The 16,158-nt window shown below is 34.6% G+C and overlaps 1 protein-coding gene across 1 annotated transcript in view; it reads left to right on the top strand.

The window, feature by feature from the left end:
- Positions 1–15,741, top strand: part of CSMD2 (CUB and Sushi multiple domains 2) — a 988,708-nt gene extending 972,967 nt beyond the window's left edge. The window contains 3 exon segments of the mRNA XM_074305059.1: positions 2,145–2,283; positions 2,462–2,672; positions 13,095–15,741. Of these exon segments, the coding sequence (XP_074161160.1) occupies positions 2,145–2,283; positions 2,462–2,621 (299 nt within the window). The 3' untranslated portion in view covers positions 2,622–2,672; positions 13,095–15,741.
- The last annotated feature ends 417 nt before the right edge of the window (positions 15,742–16,158 follow it).

Raw genomic sequence — 16,158 nt, 5'->3', positions numbered from 1 at the left:
TAAAGGTTAAATAACCAATTACTCAATTATTGTAATAGGTATTTTTTTTGGTGTAGTTTAGACAGGATGATCACTGAGACCCTTCCCATTCTGAAAATCCACAAGTCTTAGAAGTCACGGTTAGAAGTGTGAATATCCCAGAGAAGGTCAGCACTGGAAATAGTCTGCTTTTGGGATCTTCTGTATTAAGATGACAGTTGGTTGTGAGTGAATTGTACTGCCAAGGGAAGAAGTGTAAAGAGTAGAAAAATCTGAGAAAAGAGCATTAGGGAATAGCCACTTTCATGAGTCATCAGTGAATGAAGTGTTAAAAAGTCAAAAGGAGAACTAGGAGAGTGGGAAGCCTATAGAGGACAGCGTAGCCAAAAGAAGGGGGACACTCAACATTGGTAAAATGTTATAGAAAGAACAAGAAGGCTGATGATTAAAATAAGTTCAACTTTTTATAGTGATTAGTAGGTCAATGGTGACATTTGAGAGAGCAATTTGAGTAGAATTAATAAGCTGAAATGAGGAAATTGAACCGGATGATTTCCAACATCCTTTACAGCTGTTGCCACAATCAAGAAGGAGGGCAGTATGGAGATACTCAGTTGTTGCTAATAGTCCTACTCTAGCCATCAGCATTTCATATTATTAGCTTATAAAAACCAGATACTTGAGTTTATATGCGCTAAATTGGTCCTGGTTCTATAAGAATAGTTCCAGGTATGTTGTCAGAGAAGAAAGTGAGAGGGCCTCTTTGTTGCAGAGCAGTGAAGTTTTCCCCATGTTTCAATTTTTGTGTCTTCCTATGGTGTGAGTCCAGTAGGATGCTAGTAAATGATTAATGACCAGATCTTCATAGGGGATAAAATATGTGCTTAACACTCTAAAGTTTAATCTTCATTATTAACATTTTTTCCCAGCACTTTCCTAAGTCTAGACAGCCAACTAATCAGTAAGTTAAGTTCTGATTTTATGATATTTGCTAATTTCTGTGATATAAATACTCACATTGAAAATTTAACTGTCTGCTCTCACAAGATGATTTGAGCTAGCTCTAGCATACTTCTGTGTATTCCCCTGAAAGACCTGGGAGTGGTCTTATGGCTTAGGGTTGTACTATGAAGATGCTTGGGATCTTAAGCAAAAAATTCACCAAAGGACTGATCATTCTTTATCATGAGGTCTGCAGCAGATGCATTCTAGTCCATACCTTCTGTGTCTTATTCTTTCAGGCAGGTGTGTGTGTGTGTGTGTGTGTGTGTGTGTGTGTGTGTGTGTGTGTGTGTGTGTGTGTGTGTGTTACTGCTTAACTCTTTTTTATAAATATGGTTTATTTATCATACCGACAACTAGACCCAGGTCTGTTTTCTGTTCATTGGGGAGATAAAGCATAGAGTCTAAGAATATGATGTAGAAGAAAACTGAAAGAGCATTTAGTTCAACCTTTTCCTGAAATCAGAACACATTTGGTGCATACCTTAGCTGTAGCATCTCTGCTTGAGGCTTTTGTAAGTACATAATACTCATCCTTTCTAGGGCTTTCATTTGTTCAATTCTGACTACTAGGATGTTCCTCATTATATTGTGTGCCTGCATGGGCACATTTTCCCAGAAGAACATAATTATCTAAGGACAGCAGCTATTTTGTTGTTGCCTTTGAATCCCCAGCACCTACCACAATGCCTTGTATTTAATAGGACATATTGTCCCAGCTAAGGGTCATGAATTTCAATGTGTTTATATGTTTTGGGATGGGGGGAAGGAAAAACAGATAGGACATGTGGTTGGGGACGTTACCTTATATGATAAGAATAATGGCCAAGGTAAAGGTGCCCTAGTAAAGAAGAAAAACAAATTTTGACCTTTTCAAGTCAAAGCCCTTTTTCAAATTAGCACTAGGAACTTTAATCTATAATTTTGTCAATAATAAAGTGCTCACTTTGCTTAGATCTGTGAATTCTCCTAAACACAGGCACCTCTTCAGAGTATTTCTGGTGCCATGGTCAGGAAGGTAGGTGGTTAATCAAGGATTTGAGCTTTCTCAGCACGCCAAGCAGGGCTTTCCTGATACCAGATGCCTGAATAATATGCTAGCAACAGCTCTACCCCAGCTCTGACTATGACTGTGACTGTGACTTTGGGTTAAACCATTACAGACCTCAGCCGGCTGGAGACAGACCCCGAGTCCATCGGCCGTCACTTGGCTTCGAACAGTAGTTCGGTAGCTGCAGCTATCCTTGTGCCTTTCATTGGTCTGATCATCGCTGGCTTCGTGCTCTATCTCTATAAACACAGGTAGGAGGCTTGGGGAAAGATGAAGCTGGTGATCTGGGCCTAGGAAAATGTCCTACATCTCTCAGCCAGATCTCAGTCACATAAGCCAGAACAATTGCATGGTTCTGCAGGCAAGTGATGTGATACTTTCGCTTTACTTCTCTGTTCCTGTCCTAAACTTATTTTTCCTTCCCTACAGACGGCGACCCAAAGTCCCATTTAATGGGTATGCTGGCCATGAGAACACCAATGTCCGGGCCACCTTTGAAAACCCCATGTATGACCGCAACCTCCAGCCCACAGACATCATGGCTCCTGAGGCAGAGTTCACGGTCAGCACAGTATGCACAGCTGTATAGCAGGCACTGTGCTGCTGCTGTTGCCAAGGAGAGTGCCATCTTCGGCAGCTGGTGAGAGGGGAATTAGGGGAAAAAGAAAATTCTCAGCCTACCTTATGAGGCTTACTAAAAAATTCCTTCTCACACATACATACATACTCATGAATAACTGTATGTGGGTGATACCTTCCATCCAGAGGTACAGAATATATATATCTAGATGCATAAAATATATTTATTTTTATTAAAAAATTTGCAATATATGATTATTGCTATCCAAATTCACTTGTCAGAATTAGTATATCATTCTAGCCTATTGAGATCTTTTTGTGTTTCAACGTAATCCAGTTTGTTCCCTGTCCTTCTGTAAACATTGTAAACATAACATCTATGTCTTAATCTATATTTTTGATATGATGTTTCCTTGGCATAGGGCCAAAGCAGATACCTGAAGCTGTCTGCAAGGATATGATAAGAGATTCAGAAATATAACTGCTCTTGTATTTCCTCTCTGCTCTTCAAAGAAGTCAGGCATTAACTTCAGCCTTGAGTTGAATGGGAAAGACTCTATTTATATCTGGCCCATAATGGCAAAAAAAAAAATTGAGTTGAGTCTTAGAGAACAGATAATCAATACTTAATCAGAGAAATAACAACCAATTGTTGTTTTTTCATCAGGGTCCAGCCTGTCATACTATTTTTTGTTTTGACTTCCTGAAAATCTTGTTTTCTTCTGTTTGTTTCATCTTGGTCTTATCCTCAGACCATAAGGGAACAGTCTGGGATCTCACTAAATCTACCATGTCCAAGGCAAGCAGATTCACTCTCAGAGTTTTTCTTTTCAATCTTCTGTGACCTATTTTTTTGATAGCAAAAGTTCTATAGCATTCTCAGAGCTTGCCAACATCTCTCTCTATCCCCCAAGCCAATACACCTTCCTTTATTCATTTACTTTCTTAGTTCCAAGCCAATCATAGTCCTAATCGAGGAGGGGGAAAAACACTAAAAATTCCATCTTAGACAGCATAGACTACCCTTATCCCCTCTTTTTTATGACTACACCTCAGATGTTTGAAGGCCATAATTTTGTTGGTTCCTATATTGTTTTCTCTTCCATGCTAAACATCTCTATTTTCTTTACTTGACCTCATAAAGCACATGTTTTAGCCTTCTCCTCCTCATCCAACTGGACCTCTGTTTTTCAGTTTGCTAGTGTTCTTACTAAAATACTAAAATACTCCAGGTGTTGTTTCACCACTACACAACAAAGCAAGACTGTTCCTCCACTCATTATGCATTCTCTGCCTCTCTTAATGCAATTTCCAAAGTGTGTGTAGAGGACTGGGGGGAAAGAGAAGTAGTATGATATGGTACTCTATGTTATAGATACAGGCCTGCCAAAAACACTTTTAAAAAACCATAATTTATCATTGTCCCAAATTCAGGTGTTTCTGGTTTAGAGAATTTAATGTCCAGATCAACAGAATTCCTTCTTGATCTCAGACAAAATATTTTTAAATAAAATTTGTAAGAATCTTGAACAAAGAAGATGTTACAACATAGTTAAATAAACTAAAGCTAATGTTCTGTTTCTTCTAATAGAGCAGTAATTACTGACTTCTTTGGGAACACCCTTGTAAAATATTCTCTTAAAACCACTTACTTCCTCTAGCCATTCCTCTCTCATGGGTTTTCTCTTAGCTGATTACAGTTGACTCAAAGTAATCAAAGAAACTTCCTTCTCTCATCAGATATCTGATACCATGGGAAATAAGGGAAATAAAGGATACTAAAGCATAGAATCTTAACTTTTTCCCTTCAGGGTAGTGAAAAGCAGTGATCTTAAGTGGACTTAAGATGATTCTCATTCTACATTTGTTTGTTATTTGTTAGTAGGAAAGGTAAATGGTACTATGGGTAAAATCCTAAGTCTCTAGTCAAGAGAACTCATCTTCATGACTTCAGATATGATCTCAGACACTTACTAGCTCTGTCATCCTACGCAACCCACTTTATTCTGTTTTCCTCAGTTCTTCATCTATAAAATGAGTTGGGGAAGGAAATGGCAAACTACTGCAAAATCTCTGCCAAAAAAAAGCCCAAATGGTGTCATGTTGAAGAACAGTGATTTTAAGATTAGTTAGAATAGAATGTCATTATATGCTAGTATTATATAAGAATATTATTCTATTCTATTAGAATTCAACAAATAGGTACTTACTATGCTAAGTGATGGTAAAATGAAGAAATGGCAGAAATAGCACCCTACTGGGAAGGAGAAGAAATGATCAGATTTAACCTGGGTTGGATGGACTGAGAAAGTATTAATGGGACTTACAATAGCCAAAGTGGTATATGGGATAGAGAATCAATTAGTGGGGCATAAGATTGCTTTGCTGCAGTAAGCTACAGTTAAGACTAAACAAGATAAATTTCCAGTGGACACATGCTGCTGTTTCATGGTTTCTTCCTGAGCAATTTAATCAGAATGAAGAAGTTAAATAATAAAAATAATCCAGGACTATATATTATTGACCACAGGACAAGTTAGGGTGTAGTATAGAATTGAACTATTTCACTTCGAGAAGATTTGTTAGACAGAGAGAGAGAGACAGAGAGAGAGAGAGAGAGAGAGAGAGAGAGACAGAGAGACAGAGAGAGAGAGAGAGAGAGAGAGAGAGAGAGAGAGAGAGAGACAGAGAGAGAGAGAGACAGAGACAGAGAGAGAGAGAGACAGAGAGACAGAGAGAAAGAGAGAGAGACAGAGAGAGAGAGACAGAGAGAGAGACAGAGAGAGACAGAGAGAGAGACAGAGAGAGAGAGAGAGAGACAGAGAGAGAGACAGAGAGAGAGAGAGAGAGAGAGAGAGAGAGAGAGAGAGAGAGAGAGAGAGAGAGAGAGAGAGAGAGAGAGAGAGAGAATGAGAATGTAGCTAATGCAGCAGTATTGATAGTCTGGAAATGTGTTGGGTGGTGATTAGAAGTCACATTAAAGATGAAGAATAAAGTAAGAGGTAGGAAAGCATAGGGAAAGATGGAATAATTGAAGGATAACTATTGGATATAGGAATTTTAAAACTCCTTGTTAGAGAAAAAATGGAATTATGTATTTCTATTTTCTTTGTGTCTTCAGCTGTCATCCTATTAAATTAAAAAATTAAGTTTATCTCTCCCCTTTTTCTTTTGGCAACTATTTTTAAAGCTCCCTTGGCCATTAGCATTTTTTTGAAAGATTAATTTGAGGTGTAGTTTTTCTAACCCTATTCATGCAGGATTGTACCATTCTTTTGCATTTATCTTCATTTACTTGTCTTTGCTTCTTTTACATCTCTCCTTCTACAGACTTCCTTCAAGAATTATTTTCTGAGTCTTATCAGGCTCCTTAGACACTTAGCCCCTTCTTTTGAATTATAGCTTTTTTTATTGTTATTTCTTTTCCTCCAGACCCAATGGTTCCAACATATATTTCATCCATTGTTTAGCCAGCTTCCATTTACCAAGTAAAAACATTATCATTCTTTGCCATCATGCCCCCTTAACTATCATAATGAACTTTAGCATTTTAGCACACAGAAGCCCAGCAATAAGCAGTAAATCTACAATCAATTACATTTGTAAAGTCATTTATATAATTGAACATACAATTTCATGGAGGTTATTTATAGCAGTATAATGACAAATAAGAAATTTACAATAATAAATTTATGTTTTAACCACAATACAGCTAGTACTTGAATGAGACAGAATGAAAGGAGAGACTTCCTGACTTCAGGCAACACTTAGCTACATGTTTCCAAAGTTGTAAATATGTATCACATAAAATAAGTTTAGATAAAATGAACATTCTCATGGTCTCATGGAGGAAACATTGAATATATGTTGTCTAGCATGAGGAGGCTAGAGACCAGATTCTGGACTTAAAACAAAGTGGGGAAAGAAAAAAAACCTGGGGAAGGAGACAAAATTGGGGGTAGGGAATTTAAAAAAAAAACTTTAAATTATATGTTGCAATTATTTACTCTTTCCATTTGGTGATTCTAGAATCAGCTTTGACAAGTAGGACTTCAGTTGTACCCCATCCATGTAGGATAAAATCTTTAGCATTTTATTCCTTGAATTCTTTCTGATTAGACTCATTTCAGGGATCCCCAGCACACAAGTGCTACAGTCATAATCCTGATTTGTCATAGCCCTAGGAAAAGCACTTCACATAGTCATGCCTTGATTAAACACTAGATATTGCTTGAATTCAAAGAGAAATAATTTACTCAATAAGGAGTTGGGCAAAAAGTAAGCAAATAAGAGCAGGAAAAAAATTAACCATACAGAACTTAGGTTCCAATTTTTTTTTCAGTTTTCAACATTAATTTTTTATAAGATATTGAATTCCAAAATTTTTCCCTCCTTTCCTTCCTTCTCCCTTATCCCCAAGACAGCAATCAGTCTGATATGTTATACATGCACAGTCATGTTAAATATTTCCACAATTCTCATGTAATTACTTGTGTAAAAGAAGAATCATAATAAAAGGCAAAAACCACAAGAAAGGAAAAACAAAAAACAAAAAACGAAAAAAAGGTAAAAAGAGTTTGCTTCTATCCTCATTCAGATTCCACATTTCTTTCTCTGAATGTGGATAGTATTTTTTAAATCTTGAGTATTTTGGAATTCTCTTGCATCATTATAATGTTAAAAAGAGCTAAACCAATCATAGGTGATTACTGAACAATATTGCTGTTGCGGTATATAAAGTTCCCTTAAATAAATATCACTTCATATAAGTATTTCCAGGTTTTTTTGAAATCCACCTGTTCATCATTTCTTATAGCTCAATAATATTCCATTATATTCATATATCACAATTATTTCAGTCATAGTCTAGTTGATGAACTTTCCCTCAATTTCCAGTTCTTTACTATCACAAAAGAAATGCTATAAATATTATTTTTGCACATATGAGTCCTTTTCCCTCATTTATGATCTCTTTGTAATACAGACCTAGTAATAGTATTGCTGGATCAAAGGTATGTATAATTATATAATCATTTGTACATAGCTCCAAAAATATTCACCAGAATGATTGGATCAGTTTACAGCTCCTCCAACAATGTGTTAGTGTTCCAATTTTCCCCCATTTTGTCGAACATTTATCATTTCCCTTTTCTGTCATATTAGCCAACCTGATAGGTATAAGATAGTACCTCAGAGTTGTTTTAATTTATATTTTTCTAATTGTTATTGATTTAGAACATTTTTTTCATGATTGTCGATAGCTTTAATTTGTTCATCTAAAAACTGCTTGTCCATATCCTATCATTTATCAATCAGGGGATGACTTAAATTCTTATAAATTTTATTCAGTTCTCTATCTTAGAAATGAGGACTTTATTAGAAACAATGCCTATAAAAATTATTTTCCAGCTTTCTGCTTTCCTTCTAATCTTGGTTATTTTGTTTATATAAAACTTTTCTTTACCTTAATGTAGTCAAAATTATTTATTTTGCATATCATAATGTTCTTGGTTTCTTGTTTGGTAATAAATTCTTCCTCTCTCCCTATATCTGGCAGGTAAACTATTCTTTACTCTTCTAATTTGCTTAGAGTATCATCCTTTATGTTTAAATCATGTGCCTATTTCAATCTTATCTTGGTATTAGATCTTGATCAGTACCTATTTCTTTCATGCCAATTTCCAATTTTCCCAGAAGTGTTTGTCAAATAGTGATTTCTTATTCCAGAAGCTGTGGTCTTTGGGTTTTTCAACCAGTAAGCACATATTACTATGTCTTCTGTACATGCTCTATTTCACTGATTTACCATTTAATTTCTTAGGTACTAACAAATAGTTTTGATGATTGTTGCTTTAAAATATAGTTTTAGATCTAGTACTATAGACCTCTTTTCTTTCCATATTTTTAAAATTGATTCCCTTGATATTCTTGACTTTTTGTTTTTCCAGATAAATTATGTAATTAATTTTGTTTACTTGTTGCCTATTCCAGTTCTTTTAATATTTTTTTCTTCTCTTATTGCTCAACCTAAATTTCTGGTATAATATTGAATAATAGTCATGATATTGGTCATCCTTCTTTTACTCCTGATGTTATTAAAAATGTTTCTAACTTATCTCTGTCATATATAATGACTGCTGATGGTTTTGGATAGATGCTACTTATTATTTAAAGGAAAACACAAGACAGCATGAGAATAAATGGGGTTTTCCTTTAAATAAATATCATCAATCTAAAATCATCATTATTGCATCACTTTCCTCTTTATTTGGTGGTATATTTGCCTTTTTTTCATTTTGATACTGGTAATTTGGTTTTTTTCTCCTTTAAAAATCAAATTAACTAGAAATATATCTAATTTATTGTTTTTTTTAATAAAACAAATTCTTAGTTCTATTTATTAGTTCAGTAGTTTTCTAACTTTCTATCGTCTTTGATTTTTAGAATTTCTAACTTGGTATTTAGTTGAGGATTTCAAATTTATTTTTTTTCTTTCTTTTTAAATTGCATGCTCAATTGACTGATCTGATTTTTCTCTATTTTATTCATATAAGCATTTAGAGACATAAAATTTCTTTTTAGAACTACTTTGGTTGCATCCCATAAGTTTTGATATATTGTCTCATTATTGCAATTCTCTTGTATGGAATTATTGATTGTTTCTATTTGTTTGGCCCACTTATTCTTTAGGATTAGATTATTTAGTTTTCAATTAATTTTTGATAAATCTTTTCATGGCCTTTTATTGCATGTAATTTTCATTGAATCACAATTTAAAAAGAAATCATTTAATTTTCTGCCTTTCTGAATTTGAATATGAAGTTTTTATGACCTAATAATGGTCAATTTTTGTGTAGATGCCATGTACCACTGAGAAAAAAGGTATATTCCTTTCTATCCCTATTTAGTTTTTTCTAGAGACTTATCATATCTAACTTTTCTAAAATTCTATTCACATTCTTGACTTCTTATTTATTTTTGTGGTTAGATTTATCTAGTTCTGAGAGGAGGAGGTTAAGGTCTCTCACTAGTGTAATTTTACTCTCTATTTCTTTTTATAACTCACTTCTCTAAGAATTCAGACACCATACAACTTGGTGCATTTATGTTTAATATTGGTATCACTTCATTGTCTATACTTTTTAACAAGATGTACTTTCCTTCCTTATGTCTTTTAATTAGATCTATTTTTCCTTTTGCTTGTCTGAGATCAGAATTGCTACCCCTGCTTTTTTTTACTTTACCTGCAACACAATAGATTCTGCTCCAGCCTTCTACCTTTACTGTGTGTCCTTTCTTTTTCTAATGCATTTCATGTAAACAACATATTGTAGTACTCTAATTGTCCCTTCTAACTACTTCCCTTTTATGAGAAAGTTCATCTTTTCACATTCACAGTTATGATTACTATTTCTTTCCAACCTATTTTTCCCCATCTATATTTTTCTCCCTTCTTTTACCATTTCTCTTCTCACCAGTGTTTTGCTTCTAACCACAGCTTCCTCAATCTTCTCCCTTCTCTCAGCCTCTCTCTTCCTTTTTCTTTCCCTTTTCCCCTCCTATTTTTCTATAGGGTCAGATAAATTTCTATGCTCACATTAGTTTGTATGCTATTCCTTTTTTGAAACAAAAGTGATAAGAGTAAGGTTCAAACAATGCTCATCCCCTTCACTTTTTACCTCTACTGGGTAATAGGTTTTTTGTGACTCTTCATGTGATATAATTTACACTATTCTGCCTCCCTCTTTCCTTTTCTTCCACTACAATTCATTGTTGCACTCTTTAATTTTTTTATATCATCACATCAAAGTCATCCTATGCCCAAAACCTTTGGCTATGTATACTCCTTTTATTTGTGTCAAGAGAAGTACAATCCTCAAGAGTTATATATGTCTTCCTTCTGTGTAGTGATGTAAACAATTTAAAATTATTGAATAATGTGTTTGATTGTTTTTCTTCACTTTATACCTTTTATATGCTTCTCTTGAGTCTTGTTTTTGAAGATTGAGTTTTCTGTCAGAATCTGTTCTTTTTATAAGGAAAACTTGAAAATACTCTATTTCATTGATTTTTTCCCATGAAATATTATAATTAATTTCATTGGGTAAGTGATTCTTGGTTGTAATCTAAACTTTTTTTGCCTTCTAGAATATGATATTACAAGCTCTCTGATCCTTTAATGTAGAATCTGCTAAGTTTTGTGTATTACCGACTGTGGTTCCATGATATTTAAATTGTTTCTTTCTGAGTACTTGCAGTATTTTCTCCTTTACCTGACAATTCTGAAATTTGGAGATCTCTTTCAGGAAATGATCAGTGAATTCTTTCATTGACTACTTTACCCTATGTTCTAGATAGAATATCAAAGCAGTTTTCCTTGATGGTTTCTTGAAAGATGCTTTTCAAGCTCTTTTTTTTTATCATGGCTTTCAGGCTTTTGTGGTCCAATAATTCTGAAAATTATGTCTCCTGGATCTATTTTCCAGGAAAACTTTTTTCCAGTGAAGTATTTTACATTTTATTCTATTGTTTCATTCTTTTGATTTTGTTTGACTGATTCTTGATGTCTCATAGTCATTAGCTTCCCCTGGCTCAATTTTATTTTACATTATTATTATTATTATTATTATTATTATTATTTTGCTGAAGGAATTGGGGTCACTTAGTGATTTGCCTAGGGTCACATAGCAAGGAAGTATTAAGTGTCTGAAGTCATATTTGAACTCAGGGCTGGTGCTTTATCCACTGTGCCACTTAACTGTCCTCCCAATTCTAATTTTTAAAGAATTATTCTCTTCAATGAACTCTATATGTCCTTTTGCAGCTGGCTAATTCTACTTAATTATTTGTTTTATTGAGTAGATTTCCCCTCCTCCCAATTTGGTCTATTGCATTTTTAAAGAAATTTATTTGTTTGTCTTTCTTTTTCTAAGATATTGACTGTTTCTTGCATAGCTTTCATTTCTTTTCCAAATTTTTCTTCTACTTCTCTTATTTGATTTTAAAAATCCTTTTTGAGCTCTTCTAAGAAAGCTTTGAGTCTTGAGATCAATTCATTTCCTCTTTGAGGCTTTACATATAGACATTTTGACATTGTTGTCCTCTTCTAAATTTGTGTTTTGATCTTCCTTCTCTCCATATTAGCTTTCTAAAGTCATGGTTCTTTCCCCCTGTCTCATTTTTTCCTATTTTGTGACTTGTATAATTGAATTATTCTCCTTGGACACAAAGTATACTTTCCTAAGTTTCTTCTAGTGGTGTCTAGTGGCCTTCTCACTGGCTTTTGGATTGAAATCTCAGAAGTTAGTAATTGGTCCTCTCCACTAGCATGGCTCAGCCTAGCCATGCCTGTTACTTCATGGTCCTGGGGCTGGCAATTAATTTTCTGTGCCAACAGTGAAAGCCTTACAGCTGATCTGATGTGCCCCTGACCTATTGAGCCATGATCTGAGTTTTTGATCTGTGCTATGATGAAAAGTCTCCTCCTAGCTTGTGCAGACCCCATCTATACCAGGCTTCCTTTTTACCCAATGAGCAGACATTTCCTGAAACCTGTTATCTTAAAGCTTGAAAGTTTTTATATCTCTTTTTTGTAAGTACTATCACTCCAAAATCCATTTAGAAGCTTGATTTTATGTTATTTCCAAGTAAAACTGGGGAGAGCTCAGGTAACTTCCTGGCTTTTCTCTGTCATTTTACCTCCTCCTCCTCTCCTGCAATAAGTTTCTTATGAAAACTCTACACTTTGCCTCAATGATGGTCTATGCATGTTTCAATTTTTTCCTACTCTCCTGGTAGTGAAAAGTATTTCAGATTTAGAATTAGAGGATCTGGGTTAAAATTTTTCAAATCCTAACCTTGTTAGCCATGGGAGCATGGGCATCTCTCTTTCCTTTACTATACCTCAGTTTAATCATATAAGAGATTGGTTTATATGATCACCAAGGCCTCTTCCAGCTAAAATTCTATTATCCTATTATTTACTAATCCTACTTGCATTTCTCTTCCAGCACTGACTTCCTTTCCTCCCTTCTCCCTCCCCCCAACCCCTCCTTCTTTCAGGATTAACAGTCTAGGAGCAGCTGTAAAGTTATGGTCCTCTGAGAAGAGCATGGTTGATCTATAGTTATGATCTATATCTATTCATTATTGGTATTTAGATGCCACAAAAAATTTTTATTGGAAACAAAATTCCCACAGCATTTCCTTTCTAGGTACAGAGGTATTTTAGTATCTAGGTCAAGAAAATGAGCTATATATCATAGCTGAAATATAAATTCTTCAAGCCAAAATTTTGAACTCCCTTTCCTCTATTTCTTAAATATTTTGTGTTTTCCTCATAAATGTGCAAGTGTTAAGATTAGGGTAAATGTGGAGGCAAGTGAATCATGGCTGATTGTGATATATATATATAAAGGGAAAGTATCTTCTAACTAAACGGTATGTTTTACTTCTTGTCTTTCTTCTTCAACCTCACCCATAGTTCTTCACAGGGCAGGACTTGAGCTAACAATGTGTGCAACATCACCATCATCTGTCTTGTCTTTATCTGCTGCTGCTGCTGCTGCTGCTGCTGCTGCTGCTGCTGCTGCTGGAATTTAAGGCCCTTCACCTCACCATCTTAGAAATTCAACCCATCAAACCCTGCATTTGAAACCATTCCTTGGGGCAAGGATTGAGAAAACAGGAAGAAGCAAGAACCCTTATGGAGAAAAAATGAACAGAATATTGGGTGCTTACACAAATACACACACATAAATATACTCCTCTAATTTTTTGAGTCCTGCAGAAGTGACCAAAGGAGCTAAGAAAATGCCATGCGCCACATCCTTTATTGGAAAAGAAAGATAGCAAAGGAAAAAATATATCAGTTTTATCTCAGAGATTCAAGCCAGCAAATCAAGAAACAAAAGTTAAAAATTCTTCACCACAGATAGCAGTATTGAATTGCTACTCTCACTTTCCAAACACCCATGCCTATATATTATGATTTGGGGGCAAAAATCATCAATTTGAAAATAGATTGATCTGCAAAATGGAAGTCACAAGTGAGGCAAGTCTGAAGAAAATTCTGAGGGAAATTGAAAAATACTTATTTTGTTTCATTTGCTCCAAACTAGTGATTTCAAAATGTATATTGAGTCATGAATAAGAACAGATAAGGTGAGCCAAGAGAAACTAAGACCCAGAAACCTAGTTAAGGAGGAGGAATTTAGAAGAGGTCTGATAAGGAATATTTATGGGGGAGGGGAAAAAACATGGATAATAATTGCGCAGTAACTATAAAACAGATAGTTTTGATTTCACTAATGAATAGAAACTCACATCAGTGAGATCACTGATCCATTGAAATCTAAGATAAACCATGGTTGAGACCATGTAATTGATTAGGTAGGGAGGCATAATGAGAATACCAGGTTCAGAGAGAGAAACAGTTGGGAACCAGGAGCTCACAAAGGCAGAGAACAGTAGGGAGGTACCATGAATCTAGGTAGTAAAGCAGAGTCTGGGGACCAAGAGAACAGAGGAACAGACAGTTCCTGATGTACCAAGAGATTCTAAATTTGGCTGTTTGATCCAGGCAGGGAAGAACAAATGGAGAAACAAAACAATGTTAGAAACAGAATTTTACTACCCATGTTGGAGGGCAAGTTTTGAGCAGGTGTGTATTTGTATCAATGAAAAAGAAAAATTCTGGCCCTACATACAGTAATAGCATAGGGAGCAAAACCTTCTGGGACTTTTTTTACACAAATAAATTAAGTTAATAAGCTTCTCATATTTTTAATCTGTTTGAAAGAGGACTTGGAAAATATTTTCACTGTTTTATTTGTTTAACAATGAAAGTAAAAAATAGCTTTATAAAATTAACTTGTTTTGAACTCTCTCTTTTATGACTTTAAAAGATTTTTTTAAACTGAATTAGTTTAAAAGTCCTAAATTGAGGAGGTCCCTAATGCTAATTTTCTGATAGGCCAATTTCTGCATGTGTGAACTTATATGTTTGTAAGCACATGTGTTGTGCCTGTGTGTATGTATACACATAGTACTTATTCTAAGGTTCAGTTTCCAGCAAATGCCAACATTGGACACAAATCTTAGCAGTAACCAGAATTATTAGGTCACATTAAATCTTGAAATAACAATTAGAAATATGCAGCTTTGTCATCTCTAAATTTTATGTGTTTGAAGATTAGTTATTATTAAATTTCGGTAGTGGGAATAAGGGTTGGGAAATTTGATACCTCTCTGAATCTTGTCAATGAGAAACACTCTCTTGAAAATCTCTAATAACCTAATATGGAGATTGACCAAAGCCAGGAGAAAACTACATTGGCAGTAGCTACAGCATCCATTAGTAATAATGCACAGTATTTGGGTCATCACAGCAGCCGAAGGAATTAGACAAGGATACTTCATTCACAATTATACTTCTGCTTTTCTTCATTTTGAATAAAATGAAGAAAGTTATTTGGCTGCTGTATTGTCCCCAGTCCCCAACCCCTTTTCCCACTACATGCTTCTCTCCAAATAATCCATTTCATATTCCCTCCTCTCCCCTTTCCCACTTTTGGAATTTTCTCTGAAGACTGAGGGGGAAGGGCAGAGGAGAGAAATCATTCATTTGCAAATGGGTAGCCAAGATCTTCTCAAGTAACTAGAAATACTTAAGGGAATTTTTTTGTGGCTGCCTCATCAACACCCAAACTCACTACTTGCACACCTCCAGCCCATGGGGAAAAAAAAAAAAAAAAAGAAAAAAGAAAAAAAAAGAAAGAAAAAGAAAAAAAAAAGAAACTCTTTTGTACAGAGATATATTTTTATGAAACAAAGTTTGTACAGTTGAAAAAATAAGAAACAATGTAAATTTTTTTCATTATTGTAGGTAAAAAGTAGTAGAATCCTTTTTTTGTAAATGTAATAAAATGTATAAATATGGTTTACAGAAAATAACCGGCATTGTAAATATGTAATCTATACACCCCCTTGGCTTGTCTGAAGTATATATGTGTTAATTTATCTGTCTCTGTATATGAGGCTTTTCCCCTGGTGTCCTGGCATATGGTACTTCCCTGAATTTGAAAGCTATTTTAAATTTTTTGAATTCAAATAAAATATAAATTTTTGCATACTGTGTCTTTTTTTTCATTAAGAGTAGAATAAATGGGTGGAGGTGAATTGTTGTGAGGAAATATTAATTAATATATGTAAGTACTTTGTAAACTTGTAAGGGGCTTATTATAATAATGTCAGTCATAATCCAAATTGGAGTCTATTTCCATTGTTACATAGAACAAACATACTTAGAATGCATTGAATGCCAAAGTACAGAGATAATTTTTTCAAGCTTTGTGACTGATTCCTGGTTTTTGAACTATTTTATTGGCATTAAGAACAGTATTCTCAACATGATTTATATGGAAATATGTTTTAAATGAATGTACACACATAACCCATGTCAAATTGCTTGCCAGTGTGAAGAGGGGAGAAAGATAAGGGAAGGAAGGAGAGAATAAAAAAATTTAGATCTCAAAATCTTTAAAAAT

This window comes from Sminthopsis crassicaudata, chromosome 3 (assembly GCF_048593235.1).
Source record: "Sminthopsis crassicaudata isolate SCR6 chromosome 3, ASM4859323v1, whole genome shotgun sequence".
NCBI classification, from domain to species: domain Eukaryota; kingdom Metazoa; phylum Chordata; class Mammalia; order Dasyuromorphia; family Dasyuridae; genus Sminthopsis; species Sminthopsis crassicaudata.
Note: the sequence above shows the minus strand (reverse complement) of the source record. Positions and strands in the feature narration are given on the sequence as shown.